This window comes from Salmo salar, unplaced genomic scaffold, assembly GCF_905237065.1.
Source record: "Salmo salar unplaced genomic scaffold, Ssal_v3.1, whole genome shotgun sequence".
Taxonomy (NCBI): Eukaryota; Metazoa; Chordata; class Actinopteri; order Salmoniformes; family Salmonidae; genus Salmo; species Salmo salar.
The window spans coordinates 289,551-311,140 of NW_025547140.1; the positions used below are offsets into that span (position 1 = coordinate 289,551).

General features: G+C 45.4%; 1 protein-coding gene and 1 long non-coding RNA gene across 2 annotated transcripts in view; one reads left to right on the plus strand and one right to left on the minus strand.

The window, feature by feature from the left end:
- The window catches only part of LOC106593683 (E3 ubiquitin-protein ligase TRIM47), a 59,125-nt gene extending 49,130 nt beyond the window's left edge, over positions 1–9,995 (plus strand). Inside the window, exon 4 of the mRNA XM_045711133.1 lies at positions 9,768–9,995. Within this exon, the coding sequence (XP_045567089.1) occupies positions 9,768–9,959 (192 nt within the window). The 3' untranslated portion in view covers positions 9,960–9,995. The remainder of the gene's footprint in view (positions 1–9,767) is intronic.
- LOC123731731 (uncharacterized) lies at positions 1,057–1,848 on the minus strand. The gene is made up of 2 exons (XR_006762811.1): positions 1,684–1,848; positions 1,057–1,299 (listed from the first exon to the last, which is right to left on the minus strand). It is a non-coding gene; the product is annotated as an uncharacterized lncRNA (long non-coding RNA).
- Positions 9,996–21,590: the final 11,595 nt, after the last annotated feature.

The following is a 21,590-nucleotide window of genomic DNA, read 5'->3' on the forward strand; positions in this document are numbered from 1 at the left end:
TTTAATCCACTATCCAGAGTCAGGAACAGATGAAGTTAGGTCTGCTACTGTTCAGTGATTAAATATGATTTATGGTGATGGGAAATAAAAAATACAACACTAAACTTCATCTAGTAATAGTTTTCCTTTGTTATTTATTCCAAGGTGTGTCTTTAACTTGTAAATGGATTGTGTGGAGGTGAGCTAGTGGTGTGGGTGAATATTCCAGTTGTGTTTAGGCATCTTCATGTCTGACATCCCCCAGTTCTGTTCAGACCCATTGAACTGGGTCACATTCTAAATGGTGACTTGTATTGATAGTCCATACTGGACCTAACTGTGGTTAACCAGACTGGAGGGGTTCTGATCAAATATTCCCTCATCTCCACAACTTTACCTGATGTTCTCTCTCGTGTGTGTTGTGTGTGTGTGTGTGTGTGTGTGTGTGTGTGTGTGTGTGTGTGTGTGTGTGTGTGTGTGTGTGTGTGTGTGTGTGTGTGTGTGTGTGTGTGTGTAGAAAGCAGACAAACTCAATATGGTTTCATTCCTGTAGTTATCAGCACACATGGGGTGTGTCCCAATTATCTCCTTTCTAAGTGTGAACTTGTCCACTTCCCTTCATGGATTTAAAGGAAATGACTGGTATATGTAAACTCCCTCTACTCCATGTCAACACCAATCCAATGCTTTTACATTTGTGAGGAGTAGTGAAGGAAAGCTACACTTCAGGAGGAAGGAGAGATTATTGGGACGCCCCCATGGAGAGATGATAGAGGGATGTGAAAGAGGAGAGAGGTAATGGTTGTACTCCCGCATGGAGAGATGATAGAGGGATGTGAAAGAGGAGAGAGGTAATGGTTGTACTCCCGCATGGAGAGATGATAGAGGGATGTGAAAGAGGAGAGAGGTAATGGTTGTACTCCCCCATGGAGAGATGATAGAGGGATGTGAAAGAGGAGAGGTAATGGTTGTACTCCCCCATGGAGAGATGATAGAGGGATGTGAAAGAGGAGAGAGGTAATGGTTGTACTCCCCCATGGAGAGATGATAGAGGGATGTGAAAGAGGAGAGAGGTAATGGTTGGACTGGACTTATTTATTCTCTCATTAATGACTTATTCTGTTTCAATAACATAATTACAATACACAAACTAATTACATTCAAGGAATGATGGATGAGATAGGACCCTGCCTTCACCTGGGGATATTTGTTGGACCCATCACAACAGGTGATGAGGACCTCATCCTTCAGCTGCACAAAGAAAGCCAGGGGCTGCAGTGTGCTCCAGTCTCCAGCAGGGGGCAGTAAAACCCTATGGACCTGAAAGGGAAAGTGAGGAGTAAAAATCAAAGGTGAATTTACATTGATGTTTCCACAGAGATCTGAGTCATATTCACTAGGCACCAAACTGAACTCAAACAGGGAGGGACTAACTGAACTTAAGAAAATAAATGTTTTCGTTTTCTGTTGCTAAATATTTTTCTCTAACGAATCCTTTAGTCCTCCAGGTGGGAGGGGTTTGTTTGTACTTTTAAGATGTTTCTATTGGTTCCATTCCAACCAACTCAATCAACCACTGCTTATTAAGTATTCAACATTATTTTAAATAGTAATTGAACGCAGGTCTGTTTCCACATGCAATAAGCCTGTAACGTCTTGTACCATCTCAGGTAAAGGTGTTTCAAATGGAAGGGCAAGTCTCACCACTGAGAGGAAAACATCACTGGTCCACCTCTGCATCAGGTCAGCTATGTTGATCAGTACTGTCCCAGGGATGCTGGGAGCAGAGATGAACTCCCCTGACCTGGTACCACCTATGGAGTTGTCATTTTAATATCAGTTTAACCCCATTACTGCTATAACACACATCAACCATGATAATAGAATGAAATGGATCCAGGTTCCATTTATTCTACAATAGATTTCATCACAGGTCACTTGCTAAGTTTGTTAATATCTCCAAAGTGGTCTGAAATCAAGATGACTGCAGGTCTGAATCCCAAACTAATGGGGGAAGTGGCTCCATCTAATAAGATGGTATTTAGAGGTATGAACCTTTGCTATTGGGGTGGACAATCTTTAACATAAAGTACTAGTCAAAAGTTTGGAAAACCTTTGAATGAGTAGGTGTTTTCGGAGAAACCACACGCTTGCTCTGTGAATGAGGAAATATATTACTATTTCTCCATCGAGTTTTGGGAGAAACCACACGCTTGCTCCGTAAATGCACGTGAGATCTATGCACATTTCTCTCAAACAATTTGAGAGAAATGGCACTCTTGCTCTTACATGTCAGGACTGTTTTCTTGGTACATATCCATGTCTCTGGACTTTACACATCTCCTGTAATATGTAGTGTTAAAGACTCTGGTGACTATGGATTGTCCTTCAAGTGCTGTCTGCAAATCCACATGTTGTAACCCCCGATCTAGACTGGCCATTATCTTGCTGCTTCTTTTGTCTGCAATCTGACCCAGGTCCTGACATTCTTCCCCCTGCCCAATTAAGTAGGCAAAGTGGCCTGAAGTTTCTGCATATGGATGTAAGAAGTCTTCTGCCGAAGCTTGATTTTGTGGATATATGGATAAAAACTGCAGACCCTGATGTATTTATGTTTTCTGAAACCTGGCTCAAAAAATCTATTACAGACAAAAATATTGTCATAAATGGTTAGAATGTTTTTATTGCAGATGGTAAATCCAAGGGTGGTGGTGTTGCTGTATACGTAAAACACAAATTCTCAGCGGTCATTCTGACTTCTACTAAACCTCAGCAATTTGAATATCTGTGTTTGAACCTAAACCTTGGCTCCTGTTTAAATATTGTTGTATCTTGTTGTTATAGACCATCTGCTACTGTTGGCTCTCTGGATTGTATTTTCAGATTGTTATCACAGCATGTCACCTCTGAGTTTGTCCTGATGGGTGATCTGAATCAGGATTGGTTAACATCTAACTCTGATCAACTCTAAATTCTATGCAATAACTATAATCTCACTCAGATTGTCAACAGTGTAACGGGGTTGAATATAAAGGATCCTCTGAAATCCTCTTTGATTGATTTGATCTTAACCAATACTCCTCATCGTTTTAATGCTTCTGGTGTTTTTGCAAATGACATAAGTGGTCACTGTACTATTGCCTGTGTGAGAGATGGTCAAATTCCTTAGCATTCTCCACGTGTCATTACGAAACGAAACCAGAAGCTGTTTGATATTCCAGGTTTTTTACATGATGTATCTAGCATTGAATGGAATAGAATGGAATGAATTACTGATGTTGAATTAGCCTTTTCTTACTTCCACAGTGCATTCCAGGATGTATGCAATAGGCCCCTTTAAATAAATTCAGGATTAAGGGCAGAGAGAACCCTTGGTTTACTGAGGAACGTACTAAAATCATAAGGGAACTAAATGCTATGTGGGCTAAAGCAAGAGGGTTCTGGTTCGGCGGATGATTGGATGGCTTTTAAACGTCTTCGAAATATGGGTGTGGCTATGATCCGAAAAGTGAAAGCAGACCACTACCTGAAATCTACTTCAGATCTTTTAAATAATTCCTCCACATTTTGACAAGTAGTGAAAGGTTTGGAGTGAAAAGAAGAATCACAGCTTCCCAAACTATTGTTTTTCGACACACAGGTAGTAATTGAGAGAACCTCCATTCTGAAAGCCTTGAATCAGAATTTTAGACGCAGGCAGTTTATGTGAAAAGGTCAAAAGGTCTAAATTATCCCCCTATGAATTTACCTGACACCCCTGTGCACTCCTTCACCAGGTTCTCCTTCTCATCCCTGACACCCCTGTGTACTCCTTCACCAGGTTCTCCTTCTCATCCCTGACACCCCTGTGCACTCCTTCACCAGGTTCTCCTTCTCATCCCTGACACCCCTGTGCACCTCTTCACCAGGTTCTCCTTCTCATCCTTCTCTGTTTCAGAAGTGAGTAAAGCCCTGAAAGAAATTGATAGAAAAAAATCCCCTGGCCCTGATGAACTAGACTCCTGCTTCCTACACCTAGCTGCTGACATCATTGCTCCCCCCTATATTTGTAACCTCACGCTTGTCGTTAAGGAAATCCCCAAGTTAAACCTGTTTGGGAAAGGCGTTTCGCTAGAGGCACACCTGGCCAACATCCTGTGAAATTGCAGAGCGCCAAATTCAAAAACAGAAATACTCATAATAAAAATTCATAAAACATACAAGTGTTATACAGTGAGCAAAAAAGTATTTGATCCCCTGCTGATTTTGTACGTTTGCCCACTGACAAAGAAATGATCAGTCTATAATTTTAATGGTAGGTTTATTTCAACAGTGAGAGACAGAATAACCAGAAAAAAATCCAGAAAAACGCATGTCAAAAATGTTATAAATTGATTTGCATTTTAATGAGCGAACAAAGTATTGGACCCCCTATTTAATCAGAAAGATTTCTGGCTCCCAGGTGTCTTTTATACAGGTAACGAGATGAGATTAGGAGCACACTCTTAAAGGGAGTGCTCCTAATCTCAACTTGTTACCTGTAAAAAGACACCTGTCCACAGAAGCAATCAATCAATCAGATTCCAAACTCTCCACCATGGCCAAGATCAAAGAGCTCTCCAAGGATGTCAGGGACAAGATTGTAGACCTACACAAGGCTGGAATGGGCTACAAGACCATCGCCAAGCAGCTTGGTGAGAAGGTGACAACAGTTGTTGAGATTACTCGCAAATGGAAGAAACACAAAAGAACTGTCAATCTCCCTCGGCCTGGGGCTCCATGCAAGATCTCACCTCGTGGAGTTGCAATGATCATGAGAACGGTGAGGAATCAGCCCAGAACTACACAGGAGGATCTTGTCAATGATCTCAAGGCAGCTGGGACCATAGTCACCAAGAAAACAATTGGTAACACACTACGCCGTGAAGGACTGAAATCCTGCAGTGCCTGCAAGGTCCCCCTGCTCAAGAAAGCACATATACATGCCCGTCTGAAGTTTGCCAATGAACATCTGAATGATTCAGAGCACAACTGGGTGAAAGTGTTGTGGTCAGATGAGACCAAAATGGAGTTCTTTGGTATCAACTCAACTCGCCCTGTTTGGAGGAGGAGGAATGCTGCCTATGACCCCAAGAACACCATCCCCACCGTCAAACATGGAGGTGGAAACATTATGCTTTGGGGGTGTTTTTCTGCTAAGGGGACAGGACAACTTCATTGCACCAAAGGGACGATGCATGCCATGTACCGTCAAATATTGGGTGAGAACCTCCTTCCCTCAGCCAGGGCATTGAAAATGGGTCGTGGATGGGTATTCCAGCATGACAATGACCCAAAACACACGGCCAAGGCAACAAAGGAGTAGCTCAAGAAGAAGCACATTAACTTATTTCATGTAGGGGGCAGTATTTTCACTTCCGTATGAAATATGTGCCCATATTAAACTGCCTCCTACTCAAACCTAGAAGCTAGGATATGCATATTATTAGTAGGTTTCGATAGAAAACACTCTGAAGTTTCTAAAACTGTTTGAATGATGTCTGTGAGTATAACAGAACTCATATGGCAGGCACAAACCTGAGAAAAATCCAACCAGGCAGTGGAAATCTGATGTGTGGAATCTTTCCAAGTCATTGCCTATCTAACACACAGTGACTTAGGTTTCATTTAGCACTTCCTAAGGCTTCCACTAGATGTCAACAGTCTTTAGAACCTTGTTTCAGGCTTTTGCAGTGAACAGAGAGCGAACAAGAAGGTGGGGAAGTTGGTGACCCAGAAAATGACATGAGTTCATTGGCGCGCATTCACATGAGGAGGTAGCTGTGTTCCAAAATGTTTTTCAAAAAAGTTGTATCGTTAAAAAGGCCCTAAAGATTGATGCTTTACAACGTTTGACATGTTTGAACGAACGTAAATAAAACTTTTTTTAACTTTTTTCGTGAAATTTTCCACGTGCTTCCCACATTTGGAGTAGCTTACTGAACACGCAAACAACAAGGAGGTATTTGGACATAAATGATGGACTTTATCGAACAAAAAAACATTTATTGTGGACCTGGGATTCCTGGAAGTGCCTTCTGATGAATATCATCAAAGGTAAGTGAATATTTCTAATGCTATTTATGATTTTAGATGACTCCAAAATGGCGGGTAACTGTATTGCCTAGTGTATTTTTCTGAGCGCCGTACTCAGATTATTGCAAAGTGTGCTTTCCCCGTGAAGCTTTTTGATATCTGTCACAGCGGTTGCATAAAGGAGATGTTTACTCTATAATTCTTTGAATAACAGTTTAATATTTTATCAACGTTTATGATGAGTATTTTTGTAAATTGTTGTGCTGGTTCACCAACAGTATTGGAGGGAAAATATTATCTGAACATCATGCGCCTATGTAAAAGGCTGTTTTTGGATATAAATATCAACTTGATCGAACAAAAAATGCATGTATTGTGTAACATGATGTCCTAGGAGTGTCATCTGATGAAGATCGTCAAAGTTTAGTGCATAGTTTTAGCTAGTTTTCTGTTTTTTGTGACACATCTCCTTGCTTGGAAAATGGCTGTGGTTATTTTTGTATATGTACTGTCCTAACATAGTCTAATGTTTTGCTTTCACTGTAAAGCCTTTTTTTTAAATCAAGGCTGTAAAGCCTTGATTTTTTACTGGCTATTGTCAAAGTCAATCCGTCGTAAGAAGTTTTTAAGGTCCTGGAGTGGCCTAGCCAGTCTCCAGACCTTAATCCCATAGAGAATCTGTGGAGGGAGCTGAAGGTTCGAGTTGCCAAATGTCAGCCTCGAAACCTTAACCTCTCTAGGGTAAAGGGCAGTATTTTCACGGCCGGATAAAAAACGTACCCGATTTAAACTGGTTACTACTCTTTTCCAGAAACGAGAATATGCATTTGATAGAAAACAATCTAAAGTTTATAAAACTGTTTGAATGGTGTCTGTGAGTATAACAGAACTCATATGGCAGGCCAAAACCTGAGAAGATTCCATACAGGAAGTGCCCTCTCTGAACATTGCTTGTGCTTCTGTGGCATCTCTGTCGAAAATACAGGATCTCTGCTGTAACGTGACAATTTCTAAGGCTCCCATGGGCTCTCTGAAGGCGACAGAAAGTGGAATGAGATCTCTGCTGTTTCTGGGCTAGGTACAGGGGCGCTGTTTGTGAGTGGTCAGGCTGGTGGCTCAGAGACAGGAGATGCGCGGCCCCGAGAAGTGGCCATGTTTCTCTTTCAGCCTTTGAACGAAAACAACGTTGCCCGTTTGGAATATTATCGCTATTTTACGAGAAAAATAGCATAAAAATTTATTTTAAACAGCGTTTGACATGCTTCTAAGTACGGTAATGGAATATTTAGAATTTGTTTGTCACGACATGTGTCCGCGCATCACCCTTCGGATAGGGACCTGAACGCATCGAACAAAACGGAGGATATTTGAACATAACTTTGGATTATTTTGAACCAAAACAACATTTGTGGTTGAAGTAGAAGTCCTGGGAGTGCATTCTGATGAAGAACAGCAAAGGCAATCCAATTTTTCTACTAGTAATTCTGAGTTTACTGAGTCTCGACGTTGGCGAGTGTCTGTTTAGCTAGCCTTGATGGCCGAGCTATCTACTCAGAATATTGCAAAATGTGCTTTTGCCGAAAAGCTATTTTAAAATCTGACACACGATTGCATAAAGGAGATCTATATCTATAATTCTTTAAATAATTGTTGTGTATTTTGTAAACGATTATCAAGAGTTTTCGGTGTGTTTGCTAGTTCTGAACGTCACATGCTAATGTAAAAAGCTGTTTTTTGATATAAATATGAACTTGATTGAACAAAACATGCATGTATTGTATAACATAATGTCCTAGGCGTGTCATCTGATGAAGATCATCAAAGGTTAGTGCTGCATTTAGCTGTGGTTTTGGTTTTTGTGACATATATTTTAGCTTGAAAAATGACTGTGTGATTATTTCTGGCTGGGTACTCTCCTGACATAATCTAATGTTTTGCTTTCGCTGTAAAGCCTTTTTGAAATCGGACAATGTGGTTAGATTGACGAGAGTCTTGTCTTTAAAATGGTGTAAAATAGTCATATGTTTGAGAAATTGAAGTTATAGCATTTTTAAGGTTTTTGTATTTCGCGCCACTCGATTCCACTGGCTGTTGACTAGGTGGGACAATCCCACATACCCGAGAGAGGTTAATGACTTGGAGAAGATCTGCATAGAGGAGTGGGACAAATCCCTCCTGAGATGTGTGCAAACCTGGTGGCCAACTACAAGAAATGTCTGACCTCTGTGATTGCCAACAAGGGTTTTGCCACCAAGTATTAAGTCATGTTTTGCAGAGGGGTCAAATACTTATTTCCCTCATTAAAATGCAAATCAATTCATAAGATTTTTTACATGCGTTTTTCAGGATTTTTTTGTTGTTATTCTGTCTCTCACTGTTCAAATAAACCTACCATTAAAATTATAGACCGATAAATTCTTTGTCAGTGGGCAAACGTACAAAATCAGCAGGGGATCAAATACTTTTTTCCCTCAATGTATTGTATCTATGTATGTATTCTATGTATTTTAGAAGTTTAAAATTATGATGTGCCAAATGTTCATAATATCTGAAAGTTTTAGAATGAGTTGTTTTCTATCTGTCAGGTATCAGCCACAGATGTGGATCAATTCCCCTGAGGGGTGGCAGGTAGCCTAGTGGTTAGAGTGTAGATGTGGCAGGTAGCCTAGTGGTTAGAGTGTAGATGTGGCAGGTAGCCTAGTGGTTAGAGCCTTGGGTCAGTAACCTAAAAGGTTGCTCGATCGAATCCCCGAGCTGACAAGATGAAAATCTGTCGTTCTGAACAAGACAGTTAACCCACTGTTCCTAGACTGTCATTGTAAATAAGAATTTGTTCTTAACTGACTTGCCTAGTTAAATAAGAATAAAATAAATGAATGTCTGTACTCTGCTCAGGAAGATAATCGACTTAGAACAGCTATAGTCTAGTTCCTCCTGGACAGATGTTTATTTTAGTCAGATGTGACCTGATCGAGTAAGTTCGGTTTGTCACTGGGGTTGACTCTTGGTCTTCTTGAACCAAGAGGGTGACCTGCAGGTAAACAAGACACCACTGAATCCTTCAGTCCTGCAGAACCAAGTGGGTGTCCTGCAGGTAAACAATTCAATTTGTTTTTGAGACCTGCAGTCATCTTGATTTCAGACCACTTTGGAGATATTAACAAACTTACCAAATGACCTGTGATGAAATCTATTGTAGAATAAATGGAACCTGGATCCATTTCATTCTATTAACATGGTTGATGTGTGTTATAGCAGTAATGGGGTTAAACTGATATTAAAATGACAACTCCATAGGTGGTACCAGGTCAGGGGAGTTCATCTCTGCACCCAGCATCCCTGGGACAGTACTGATCAACGTAGCTGACCTGATGCAGAGGTGGACCTGTGATGGTTTCCTCTCAGTGGTGAGACTTGCCCTTCCATTTGAAACACCTTTACCTGAGATGGTACAAGACGTTACAGGCTTATTGCATGTGGAAACAGACCTGCGTTCAATTACTATTTAAAATAATTTGGAATACTTAATAAGCAGTGGTTGATTGAGATTATTGAAATGGAATCAATAGAAAAGTCCTAAAAGTACAAACATCAAAATAATTTCTTGCTCAGTTAGTACCTCCCTGTTTCAGGTGATTTTCTTCAGTTTGGTGCCTAGTGAATATGACTCAGGTCTCTGTGGAAACATCAATGTAAATTCACCTTTGATTTTTACTCCTCACTTTCCCTTTCAGGTCCATAGGGTTTTACTGCCCCCTGCTGGAGACTCGAGCACACTGCAGTCCCTGGCTTTCTTTGTGCAGATGGACGTTGAGGCCCTCATCACCTGTTGTGATGGGTCCAACAAATATCCCCAGGTGAAGGCAGGGTCCTATCTCATCCAACACGTCAATGACTTTTATAGGAGTGAGGGAGATTTACTTTAATACAATAATAATTCCTTGAATGTAACTATCATCTCTCCATGGGGGAGTACAACCATTACCTCTCTCCTCTTTCACATCCCTCTATCATCTCTCCATGGGGGATTACAACAATTACCTCTCTCCTCTTTCACATCCCTCTATCATCTCTCCATGGGGGAGTACAACCATTACCTCTCTCCTCTTTCACATCCCTCTATCATCTCTCCATGGGGGAGTACAACCATTACCTCTCTCCTCTTTCACATCCCTCTATCATCTCTCCATGGTGGAGTACAACCATTACCTCTCTCCTCTTTCACATCCCTCTATCATCTCTCCATGGGGGAGTACAACCATTACCTCTCTCCTCTTTCACATCCCTCTATCATCTCTCCATGGTGGAGTACAACCATTACCTCTCTCCTCTTTCACATCCCTCTATCATCTCTCCATGGGGGAGTACAACCATTACCTCTCTCCTCTTTCACATCCCTCTATCATCTCCATTGGAGAGTACAACCATTACCTCTCTCCTCTTTCACATCCCTCTATCATCCCCCCAATGGCAGAGTACAACCATTACCTCTCTCCTCTTTCACATCCCTCTATCATCTCTCCATGGTGGAGTACAACCATTACCTCTCTCCTCTTTCACATCCCTCTATCATCTCTCCATGGGGGAGTACAACCATTACCTCTCTCCTCTTTCACATCCCTCTATCATCTCCATTGGAGAGTACAACCATTACCTCTCTCCTCTTTCACATCCCTCTATCATCCCCCCAATGGCAGAGTACAACCATTACCTCTCTCCTCTTTCACATCCCTCTATCATCTCTCCATGGGGGAGTACAACCATTACCTCTCTCCTCTTTCACATCCCTCTATCATCTCTCCATGGGGGCGTCCCAATAATCTCTCCTTCCTCCTGAAGTGTAGCTTTCCTTCTCTACTCCTCACAAATGTAAAATCATTGGATTGGTGTTGGCATGGGGTAGAGGGAGTTTATATACCAGTCATTTCCTTTGAATACATGAAGGGAAGTGGACAAGTTCACACTTAGAGAGAAAGGAGATAATTGTTACACACCCCATGTGTTCTGATAACTACAGGAATTAAACTATATTGAGTTTGTCTGCTTTCAATGCACACAGACAGACAGACAGACAGACAGACAGACAGACAGACAGACAGAGAACATCAGGTAAAGTTGTGGAGATGAGGGAATATGTGATCAGAACCCCTCCAGTCTGGTTAACCACAGTTAGGTCCAGTATGGACTATCAATACAAGTCACCATTTAGAATGTGACCCAGTTCAATGGGTCTGAACAGAACTGGGGGATGTCAGACATGAAGATGCCTAAACACAACTGGAATATTCACCCACACCACTAGCTCACCTCCACACAATCCATTTACAAGTTAAAGACACACCTTGGAATAAATACAAAGGAAAACTATTACTAGATGAAGTTTAGTGTTGTATTTTTTATTTCCCATCACCATAAATCATATTTAATCACTGAACAGTAGCAGACCTAACTTCATCTGTTCCTGACTCTGGATAGTGGATTAAAAAGACCATCAATCTCCAATGATATTAAAGTACTATTCTGAACATTACTGATATACTGAGTGGCAAGTCAAGATATCTGCTGGTTTTATTGTTTGGTCAATAGCACCTCCTGCTGGACAGGTTTAATGTTGCTGGACTGAGCAGTATGGGAGGATGAAAGATGACACATTTAGGGACGGTTTCCTGGACATCTACATTGAACATTGTTTTTCACACTTAATCTGTTCCATGTCCAGGAAACCAGTCCATATAGTTTAGTTACTATCTGTTCCATGTCCAGGAAACCAGTCCATATAGTTTAGTTACTATCTGTTCCATGTCCAGGAAACCAGTCCATATAGTTTAGTTACTATCTGTTCCATGTCCAGGAAACCAGTCCACATAGTTTAGTTACTATCTGTTCCATGTCCAGGAAACCAGTCCATATAGTTTAGTTACTATGTGTTTAATGCCACTACGGAAAACTTGACCAATTGAGAAAATATATCAATGGTTCTGAATGACAACCAATATACATCCACACCATACATCATGATTCATGGAAACGTACAAGATTAAAACATTGTACTATAATAAATATGAATATATTGAATGTTTATTTTAATTCAGAACATCTGAAGATCAAATCAGTTAAATCATTGTACATAAAACAGAGAAGAATTAATCATCACATCTGGGGACCATCACCACCAGCATGACTAGTATCTATGTGGACCCTACTACAGTTTAACCAGCTCAGCTATAGACTACACCAGCATGACTAGTATCTATGTGGACCCTACTACAGTTTAACCAGATCAGCTATAGACTACACCTGCATGACTAGTATCTATGTGGACCCTACTACAGTTTAACCAGCTCAGCTATAGACTACACCAGAATGACTAGTATCTATGTGGACCCTACTACAGTTTAACCAGCTCAGCTATAGACTACACCAGCATGACTAGTATCTATGTGGACCCTACTACAGTTTAACCAGCTCAGCTATAGACTACACCAGCATGACTAGTATCTATGTGGACCCTACTACAGTTTAACCAGCTCAGCTATAGACTGCACCAGCATGACTAGTATCTATGTGGACCCTACTACAGTTTAACCAGCTCAGCTACAGCTATTGCTTCCACTAGATGTCACCAGCCTTTACAAAGTGTTTTGAGTCTTCTGGAGGGAGATCTGACCGAACAAGAGCCATGGAACGATGATGGCCCATTAGACACCTGGCGCGCGAGTTCATGTTGGGTACCCTCGTTCCAATACGTTATAAAAGAGTATGCATTCGTCCACCTTGAATATTATTCATGTTCTGGTTAAAAAGGCCCTAATGATTTATGCTATACAACGTTTGACATGTTTGAACGAACGTAAATATATTTTTTCCCCTCGTTCATGACGAGAAGTCCGGCTGGCTTAGATCATGTGCTAACAAGACGGAGATTTTTGGACATAAATGATGAGCTTTTTTGAACAAAACTACATTCGTTATGGACCTGTGATACCTGGAAGTGACATCTGATGAAGAGAATCAAAGGTAATGGATTATTTACATAGTATTTTCGATTTTAGATCTCCCCAACATGACGTCTAGTCTGTATCGCAACGCGTATTTTTCTGGGCGCAGATGCTCAGATGATTGCAAAGTGTGATTTCCCAGTAAGGTTATTTTTAAATCTGGCAAGTTGATTGCGTTCAAGAGATGTAAATCTATAATTCTTTAAATGACAATATAATATTTTACCAATGTTTTCTAATTTTAATTATTTAATTTGTGGTGTTGACTTGACTGCCGGTTATTGGAGGGAAACGATTTCCTCAACATCAATGCCATAGTAAAACGCTGTTTTTGGATATAAATATGAACTTGATAGAACTAAAAATGCATGCATTGTCTAACATAATGTCCTAGGAGTGTCATCTGATGGAGATTGTAAAAGGTTAGTGCATCATTTTAGCTGGTTTTATGGTTTTGGTGACCCTGTCTTTAAATTGACAAAACATTACACACAACTCTTGTAAATGTACTGTCCTAACATACTCTAAATTTATGCTTTCGCCGTAAAACCTTTTTGAAATCGTAAAACGTGGTTAGATTAAGGAGATGTTTATCTTTCAAAGGGTGTAAAATAGTTGTATGTTTGAAAAATTTGAATTTTGACATTTATTTGGATTCAAATTTGCCGCTCTTGAAATGCACCTGCTGTTGATGGAGTGCACTCACGGGTGGGACGCTAGCGTCCCACCTAGCCCATAGAGGTTAAATAGCTGTAAAATAGTCATATGTTTGAAAAATTGAAGTAATAGGATTTTTAAGGTTTTGAAAATCGCGCCACAGACTTCAAGTGGCTGTTACGTAGGTGGGACGAATTCGTCCCGCCTAGCCCATAGAGGTTAACCAGCTCAGCTATAGACTACACCAGCATGACTAGTATCTATGTGGACCCTACTACAGTTTAACCAGCTCAGCTATAGACTACACCAGCATGACTAGTATCTATGTGGACCCTACTACAGTTTAACCAGCTCAGCTATAGACTACACCAGCATGACTAGTATCTATGTGGACCCTACTACAGTTTAACCAGCTCAGCTATAGACTACACCAGCATGACTAGTATCTATGTGGACCCTACTACAGTCTAACCAGCTCAGCAGTACCTCCTACATAGAGCCAAAACCCAGGATTGAGGGGCTGAGTGAATGTGGTCTGGACTCTGTGGAGGAGGGTCATTGTGTCAGAGACCCTGTAGAAGGACAGAGTACCTGCCTTGTGATCCAGGTACACTCCTACTCTGGAGGACTGAGGGCCTGATACTTTAGTCTCAACATTATTGTGTCTGAAACAATAACCACCTCTATAGCACAGTAAACTCCAGGACTTGTTATTGTATCCAAATACACCATCGGTTCCTCTCTCCGTTCTGCTGATGTCTTTATATGAGACTGCTGTTTCAACCCTGTCCCCACTCCACTCCACCTCCCAGTAACAGCGTCCAGACAGACCCTCTCTACACAGAACCTGACAGTAGTTGGTGAATCTGTCTGGATGGTCAGGATATGGTTGGACTTGGTCTGTATAGGTCACCTTTCTGTTCCCTTCAGACAGAGAGAGGAGTGTCTGTGCTGTGTTTGGGTCCAGTGTGAGCTGACAGGAATCTGGGAGAAGAGCAGAGCAGAGACCAATGAGGGGAGTCAGAACAATAAGTTATGTCAGATACTGTATCTACCCTGTCTTTGATTAGAGCACAGTAGAGATCAAATCAGAGAAATATGAGGAGTCAGATAGATACCCAGTCTTTGATTAGATCTACTATTGCTATATATTTCTAGAGGGATTGTTAGGAGTGTCAGTAAAAAGAGACTGTTAGTTACTTCACAATAAAGAGACTCACATTGTAACAACTGTTCTCTGGTCTTGGGCTCTGGAGGCAGTACAACATCCACTATATTCACTACAGACACACAAACACATTGACAGAGAGAGAGAATGTTATCATCATACCATATTCTACATGTATATGACTTGTAGGGAACTTTCAATGGTCTAAAGTTGATGTTCTTATTGTTTTCAACACACCTGTAGTGGAGATCTTGGTCCATTCTCCTTTAAGGAAGTCTTCTAGTTTCTCTCTCAGTTCAGACACAGTCTTACTCACATCTCCAAAGTACTGAAGAGGACGGACAACGATGCTGGGTAAGTCTGAAGATACACTGATACTGGAGAGAGACTGATACCTCTAGAGAAAGAGGGACAGAGAGGGAGAGAGAGAGAGAGAGAGAGAGTGAGAGACAGAGAGAGAGAGAGAAAGGGACAGAGAGGGACAGAGAGAGAGCGAGAGAGAGAAAGGGACAGAGAGAGAGAGAGAGAAAAAGAGAGGGACACAGAGAGAGAGGGACAAATAGGGACAAAGAGAGAGAGGGACAGAGAGGGAGAGGGACAGAGAGAGAGAGGGACAGAGAGAGAGAGGGACAGAGAGAGAGGGACAGAGAGAGAGAGAGAGGGACAGCGAGAGAGAGAGGGACAGAGAGAGAGAGAGAGAGACAGAGGGACAGAGAGAGAGAGAGGGACAGAGAGAGAGAGAGGGACAGAGAGAGAGAGAAGGACAGAGAGAGAGAGAGACAGAGAGGGACAGAGAGGGACAGAGAGAGAGAGAGAGGGACAGAGAGAGAGACAGAGAGGGACACAGAGAGAAAGGGACACAGAGAGAGAGGGACAAAGAGGGAAAAAGAGAGAAGGGGACAAAGAGGGACAAAGAGAAAGAGGGACAAAGAGGGACAAAGAGAGAGAGGGACAGAGAGGGACAGAGAGAGGGACAGCGAGAGGGACAGAGAGAGGGACAGAGAGAGAGGGGTACACAGAGAGAGGAGGACACAGAGGGACAGAGCGAGAGAGCGAGAGGGACAGAGAGAGAGAGAGAGAGAAAGGGACAAAGAGAGAGAGAGAGAGAGAGACAGAGAGAAAGGGACAGAGAGAGAGAGAGAGAGAGACAGAGAGAAAGGGACACAGAGAGACAAAGAAATAGAGGGAGAAAGAGGGACAAAGAGAGTGAGGGACAAAGAGAGAGAGGGACAAAGAGGGACAAAGAGGGAGAGGGACAGAGAGGGAGAGAGGGACAGAGAGGGAGAGAGGGACAGAGAGAGAGAGAGAGAGGGACAGAAAGGGACAGCGAGAGAGGGAGGGACACAGAGAGAGAGGGGGACACACAGAGAGAGGGGGGGGACACACAGAGAGAGGGGGGGACACAGAGAGAATGGCGGGACACACAGAGAGAGGGGGGACACACAGAGAGAGGGGGGGACACACAGAGAGAGGGGGGGGGACACACAGAGAGAGGGGGGGACACACAGAGACAGGGGGACAACACACAGAGAGAGAGGGGGACACACAGAGAGAGAGGGGGACACACAGAGAGAGAGGGGGACACACAGAGAGAGAGGGGGACACACAGAGAGAGGGGGGGACACACAGAGAGAGGGGGGACACACACAGAGAGAGAGGGGGACACACAGAGAGAGAGGGGGACACACAGAGAGAGAGGGGGACACACAGAGAGAGAGGGGCACACACAGGGAGAGAGGGACAGAGGGAGAGATAGGGGGACAGAGGGAGAGAGAGGGGGACAGAGGGACACACAGAGAGAGAGGGGGACACACAGAGAGAGAGGGGGACACACAGAGAGATACGGGGGACACACAGAGAGAGAGGGACATAGGGAGAGAGAGGGGGACAGAGGGAGAGAGAGGGGGACAGAGGGAGAGAGAGGGGGACAGAGGGAGAGAGAGGGGGACAGAGGGAGAGAGAGGGGGACAGAGGGACACAGAGAGAGAGGGGGACACACAGAGAGAGAGGGGGACACACAGAGAAAGAGGGACAGAGGGAGAGAGAGGGGGCACAGAGAGAGAGGGGGACACAGAGAGAGAGAGGGGGACACAGAGAGAGAGGGGGACACAGAGAGAAAGGGGGACACAGAGAGAGAGGGGGACACAGAGAGAGAGGGGGACACAGAGAGAGAGGGGGACACAGAGAGAAAGGGGGACACAGAGAGAGAGGGAGACACAGAGAGAGAGGGGGACACAGAGAGAGAGGGACATAGGGAGAGAGAGGGGGACAGAGGGAGAGAGAGGGGGACAGAGGGAGAGAGAGGGGGACAGAGGGAGAGAGAGGGGGACAGAGGGAGAGAGAGGGGGACAGAGGGAGAGAGAGGGGGACAGAGAGAGAGAGGGGGACACAGAGAGAGAGAGGGGGACACACAGAGAAAGAGGGACAGAGGGAGAGAGAGGGGGGCACAGAGAGAGAGGGGGACACAGAGAGAAAGGGGGACACAGAGAGAGAGGGGGACACAGAGAGAGAGGGGGACACAGAGAGAGAGGGGGACACAGAGAGAGAGGGGGACACAGAGAGAGAGGGGGACACAGAGAGAGAGGGGGACACAGAGAGAGAGGGGGACACAGAGTGAGGGGGGGACACAGAGAGAGGGGGGGGACACAGAGAGAGGGGGGACACAGAGAAAGGGGGGACACAAAGAGAGGGGGGGACACAAAGAGAGAGGGTGACAAAGAGGGACAAGGAGAGAGAGGGACAAAGAGGGACAAAGAGAGAGGGACAAAGAGGGACAAAGAGAGAGAGGGACAAAGAGAGAGGGACAAAGAGAGAGAGGGACAAAGAGAGACAAAGAGAAAGAGGGACAGGGGGGGACACAGAGAGAGAGGGGGACACAGAGAGAGAGAGGGGGACACAGAGAGAGGGGGACAAAGAGAGAGGGGGACAAAGAGGGACAAAGAGAGAGGGGGACAAAGAGGGACAAAGAGAGAGAGGAACAAAGGGACAAAGAGAGAGAGGGACAAAGAGAGAGAGGGACAAAGAGAGAGAGGGACAGAGGGGGGGACACAGAGAGAGAGAGGGGGACACAAAGAGAGAGGCAAAAAGACAGACAAAGAGAGAGAGAGGGACAAAGAGGGACACAGAGAGAGGGACAAAGGGAGAGAGGGACAAAGAAGGACAGAGAGAGAGGGACAAAGGAGGACAAAGAGAGAGAGAGGAACAGAGAGAGGGACAGAAACAGAGAGAGGGACAGAAACAGAGAGAGGGACACAAAGAGAGAGAGGGACAAAGAGAGAGAGGGACAAAGAGAGAGAGGGACAAAGAGAGACAAAGAGAGAGGGACAAAGAGAGAGGGACAAAGAGAGAGAGGGACAAAGAAGGACAGAGAGAGAGGGACAAAGAAGGACAAAGAGAGAGAGAGAGGGACAGCGAGAGGGACAGAGAGAGAGGGACAGAAACAGAGAGAGGGACAGAAACAGAGAGAGGGACAGAGGCAGAAGGAGGGACAGAGAGAGGGACAGAGGGACAGAAACAGAGAGAGGGACAGAAACAGAGAGAGGGACAAAGAGAGAGAGGGACAAAGAGGGACAAAGAGAGAGGGGGGGGACACAGAGAGAGGGGGGGACACAGAGAGAGGGGGGACACAGAGAGAGGGGGGATACAGAGAGAGGGGGGGACACAGAGAGAGGGGGGGGACACAGAGAGAGGGGTGGACACAGAGAGAGGGGGACACAGAGAGAGAGAGGGGGACACAGAGAGAGAGAGGGGGACACAGAGAGACAAAGAGAGAGAGGGACAAAGAGGGACAAAGAGAGAGAAGGCCAAAGAGGGACAAAGAGAGAGAGGGACAAAGAGGGACAAAGAGAGAGAGGGACAAAGAGGGACAAAGAGTGAGAGGGACAAAGAGGGACAAAGAGAGAGAGGGACAGAGGGGGGACACAGAGAGAGAGGGGGACACAGAGAGAGAGAGGGGGACACAGAGAGAGAGAGGGGGACACAGAGAGAGAGAGGGGGACACAGAGAGAGAGGGGGACACAGAGAGAGAGTCAAAAAGACAGACAGAGAGCGAGAGGGACAAAGAGGGACAAAGAGAGAGGGACAAATAGAGGGACAGAGACAGAGAGAGGGACAGAAACAGAGAGAGGGACAGAAACAGAGAGAGGGACAGAAACAGAGAGAGGGACAAAGAGAGAGAGGGACAAAGAGAGAGAGGGACAAAGAGAGAGGGACAAAGAAACAGAGAGAGGGACAGAAACAAAGAGAGGGACAGAAACAGAGAGAGGGACAAAGAGAGAGAGGGACAAAGAGAGAGAGGGACAAAGAGAGAGAGGGACAAAGAGAGAGAGGGACAAAGAGGAACAAAGACAGAGAAAGGGACAAAGAGGGACAAAGAGAGAGGGACAAAGCGAGAGAGGGACAAAGAAGGACAGAGAGAGAGGGACAAAGAAGGACAAAGAGAGAGAGAGAGAGACAGAGGCAGAGAGAGGGACAGAGAGAGGGACATAGACAGAGAGAGGGACAGAGACAGAGAGAGGGACAGAAACAGAGAGAGGGACAGAAACAGAGAGAGGGACAAAGAGAGAGAGGGACAAAGAGAGAGAGGGACAAAGAGAGACAAAGAGAGAGAGGGACAAAGAGAGAGAGGGACAAAGAAGGACAAAGACAGAGAGAGGGACAGAGACAGAGAGGGACAGAGACAGACAGAAACAGAGAGAGGGACAGAAACAGAGAGAGGGACAGAGAGAGAGAGAGAGGGACAAAGAGAGAGAGGGACAGAGAGAGAGAGAGAGGGACAGAGAGAGAGAGAGAGGGACAGAGAGGGACAGAGAGAGAGAGAGAGAGGGACACAGAGAGAGAGAGGGACACAGAGAGAGAGGGACACAGAGAGAGGGAGAGAGGGACACAGAGAGAGGGAGAGAGGGACACAAAGAGAGAGAGGGACACAAAGAGAGAGAGGGACACAAAGAGAGAGAGGGACACAAAGAGAGAGAGGGACACAGAGAGAGACAGGGACACAGAGAGAGACAGGGACACAGAGAGAGACAGGGACACAGAGAGAGACAGGGACACAGAGAGAGACAGGGACACAGAGAGAGAGAGGGACACAGAGAGAGGGGGACACACAGAGAGAGAGGGGGACACACAGAGAGAGAGGGGGACACAGAGAGAGAGGGGGACACACAGAGAGAGGGGGACACACAGAGAGAGGGGGGGGGACACACACAGAGAGAGAGGGGACACACAGAGAGAGAGGGGGACACACAGAGAGAGAGGGGGACACACAGAGAGAGAGGGGGTCACACAGAGAGAGAGGGGCACACACAGGGAGAGAGGGACAGAGGGAGAGAGAGGGGGACAGAGGGAGAGAGAGGGGGACAGAGGGACACAGAGAGAGAGAGGGGGACACACAGAGAGAGAGGGGGACACACAGAGAGAGAGGGGGACACACAGAGAGAGAGGGACATAGGGAGAGAGAGGGGGACAGAGGGAGAGAGAGGGGGACAGAGGGAGAGAGATGGGGACAGAGGGAGAGAGAGGGGGACAGAGGGACACACAGAGAGAGAGGGGGACACACAGAGAGAGGGGGGGACACACAGAGAAAGAGGGACAGAGGGAGAGAGAGGGGGGCACAGAGAGAGAGGGGGACACAGAGAGAGAGGGGGACACAGAGAGAGAGGGGGACACAGAGAGAAAGGGGGACACAGAGAGAAAGGGGGACACAGAGAGAGAGGGGGACACAGAGAGAAAGGGGGACACAGAGAGAGAGGGGGACACAGAGAGAGAGGGGGACACAGAGAGAGGGGGACACAGAGAGAGAGGGGGACACAGAGAGAGGGGGGGACACAGAGAGAGGGGGGGACACAGAGAGAGGGGGGGGACACAGAGAGAGGGGGGGACACAGAGAGAGGGGGGACACAGAGAAAGGGGGGACACAAAGAGAGGGGGGGGACACAAAGAGAGAGAGGGACAAAGAGGGACAAAGAGAGAGGGACAAAGAGGGACAAAGAGAGAGGGACAAAGAGGGACAAAGAGAGAGAGGGACAAAGAGAGAGAGGGACAAAGAGAGACAAAGAGAGAGAGGGACAGAGGGGGGGGACACAGAGAGAGAGAGGGGGACACAGAGAGAGAGAGGGGGACACAGAGAGAGAGAGGGGGACACAGAGAGAGAGAGGGGGACAAAGAGAGAGGGGGACAAAGAGGGACAAAGAGAGAGAGGAACAAAGAGGGACAAAGAGAGAGAAGGACAAAGAGGGACAAAGAGAGAGAGGGACAAAGAGAGAGAGGGACAGAGGGGGGGACACAGAGAGAGAGAGGGGGACACAGAGAGAGAGGGGGACACAGAGAGAGAGAGGGGGACACAGAGAGAGAGGCAAAAAGACAGACAAAGGGAGAGAGAGGGACAAAGAGGGACACAGAGAGAGGGACAAAGAGAGAGAGGGACAAAGAAGGACAGAGAGAGAGGGACAAAGAAGGACAAAGAGAGAGAGAGAGGGACAGAAACAGAGAGAGGGACAGAAACAGAGAGAGGGACAGAAACAGAGAGAGGGACACAAAGAGAGAGAGGGACAAAGAGAGAGAGGGACAAAGAGAGAGAGGGACAAAGAGGGACAAAGAGAGAGGGACAAAGAGAGAGAGGGACAAAGAAGGACAGAGAGAGAGGGACAAAGAAGGACAAAGAGAGAGAGAGAGGGACAGAGAGAGGGACAGAGAGAGAGTAAGGGACAGAAACAGAGAGAGGGACAGAAACAGAG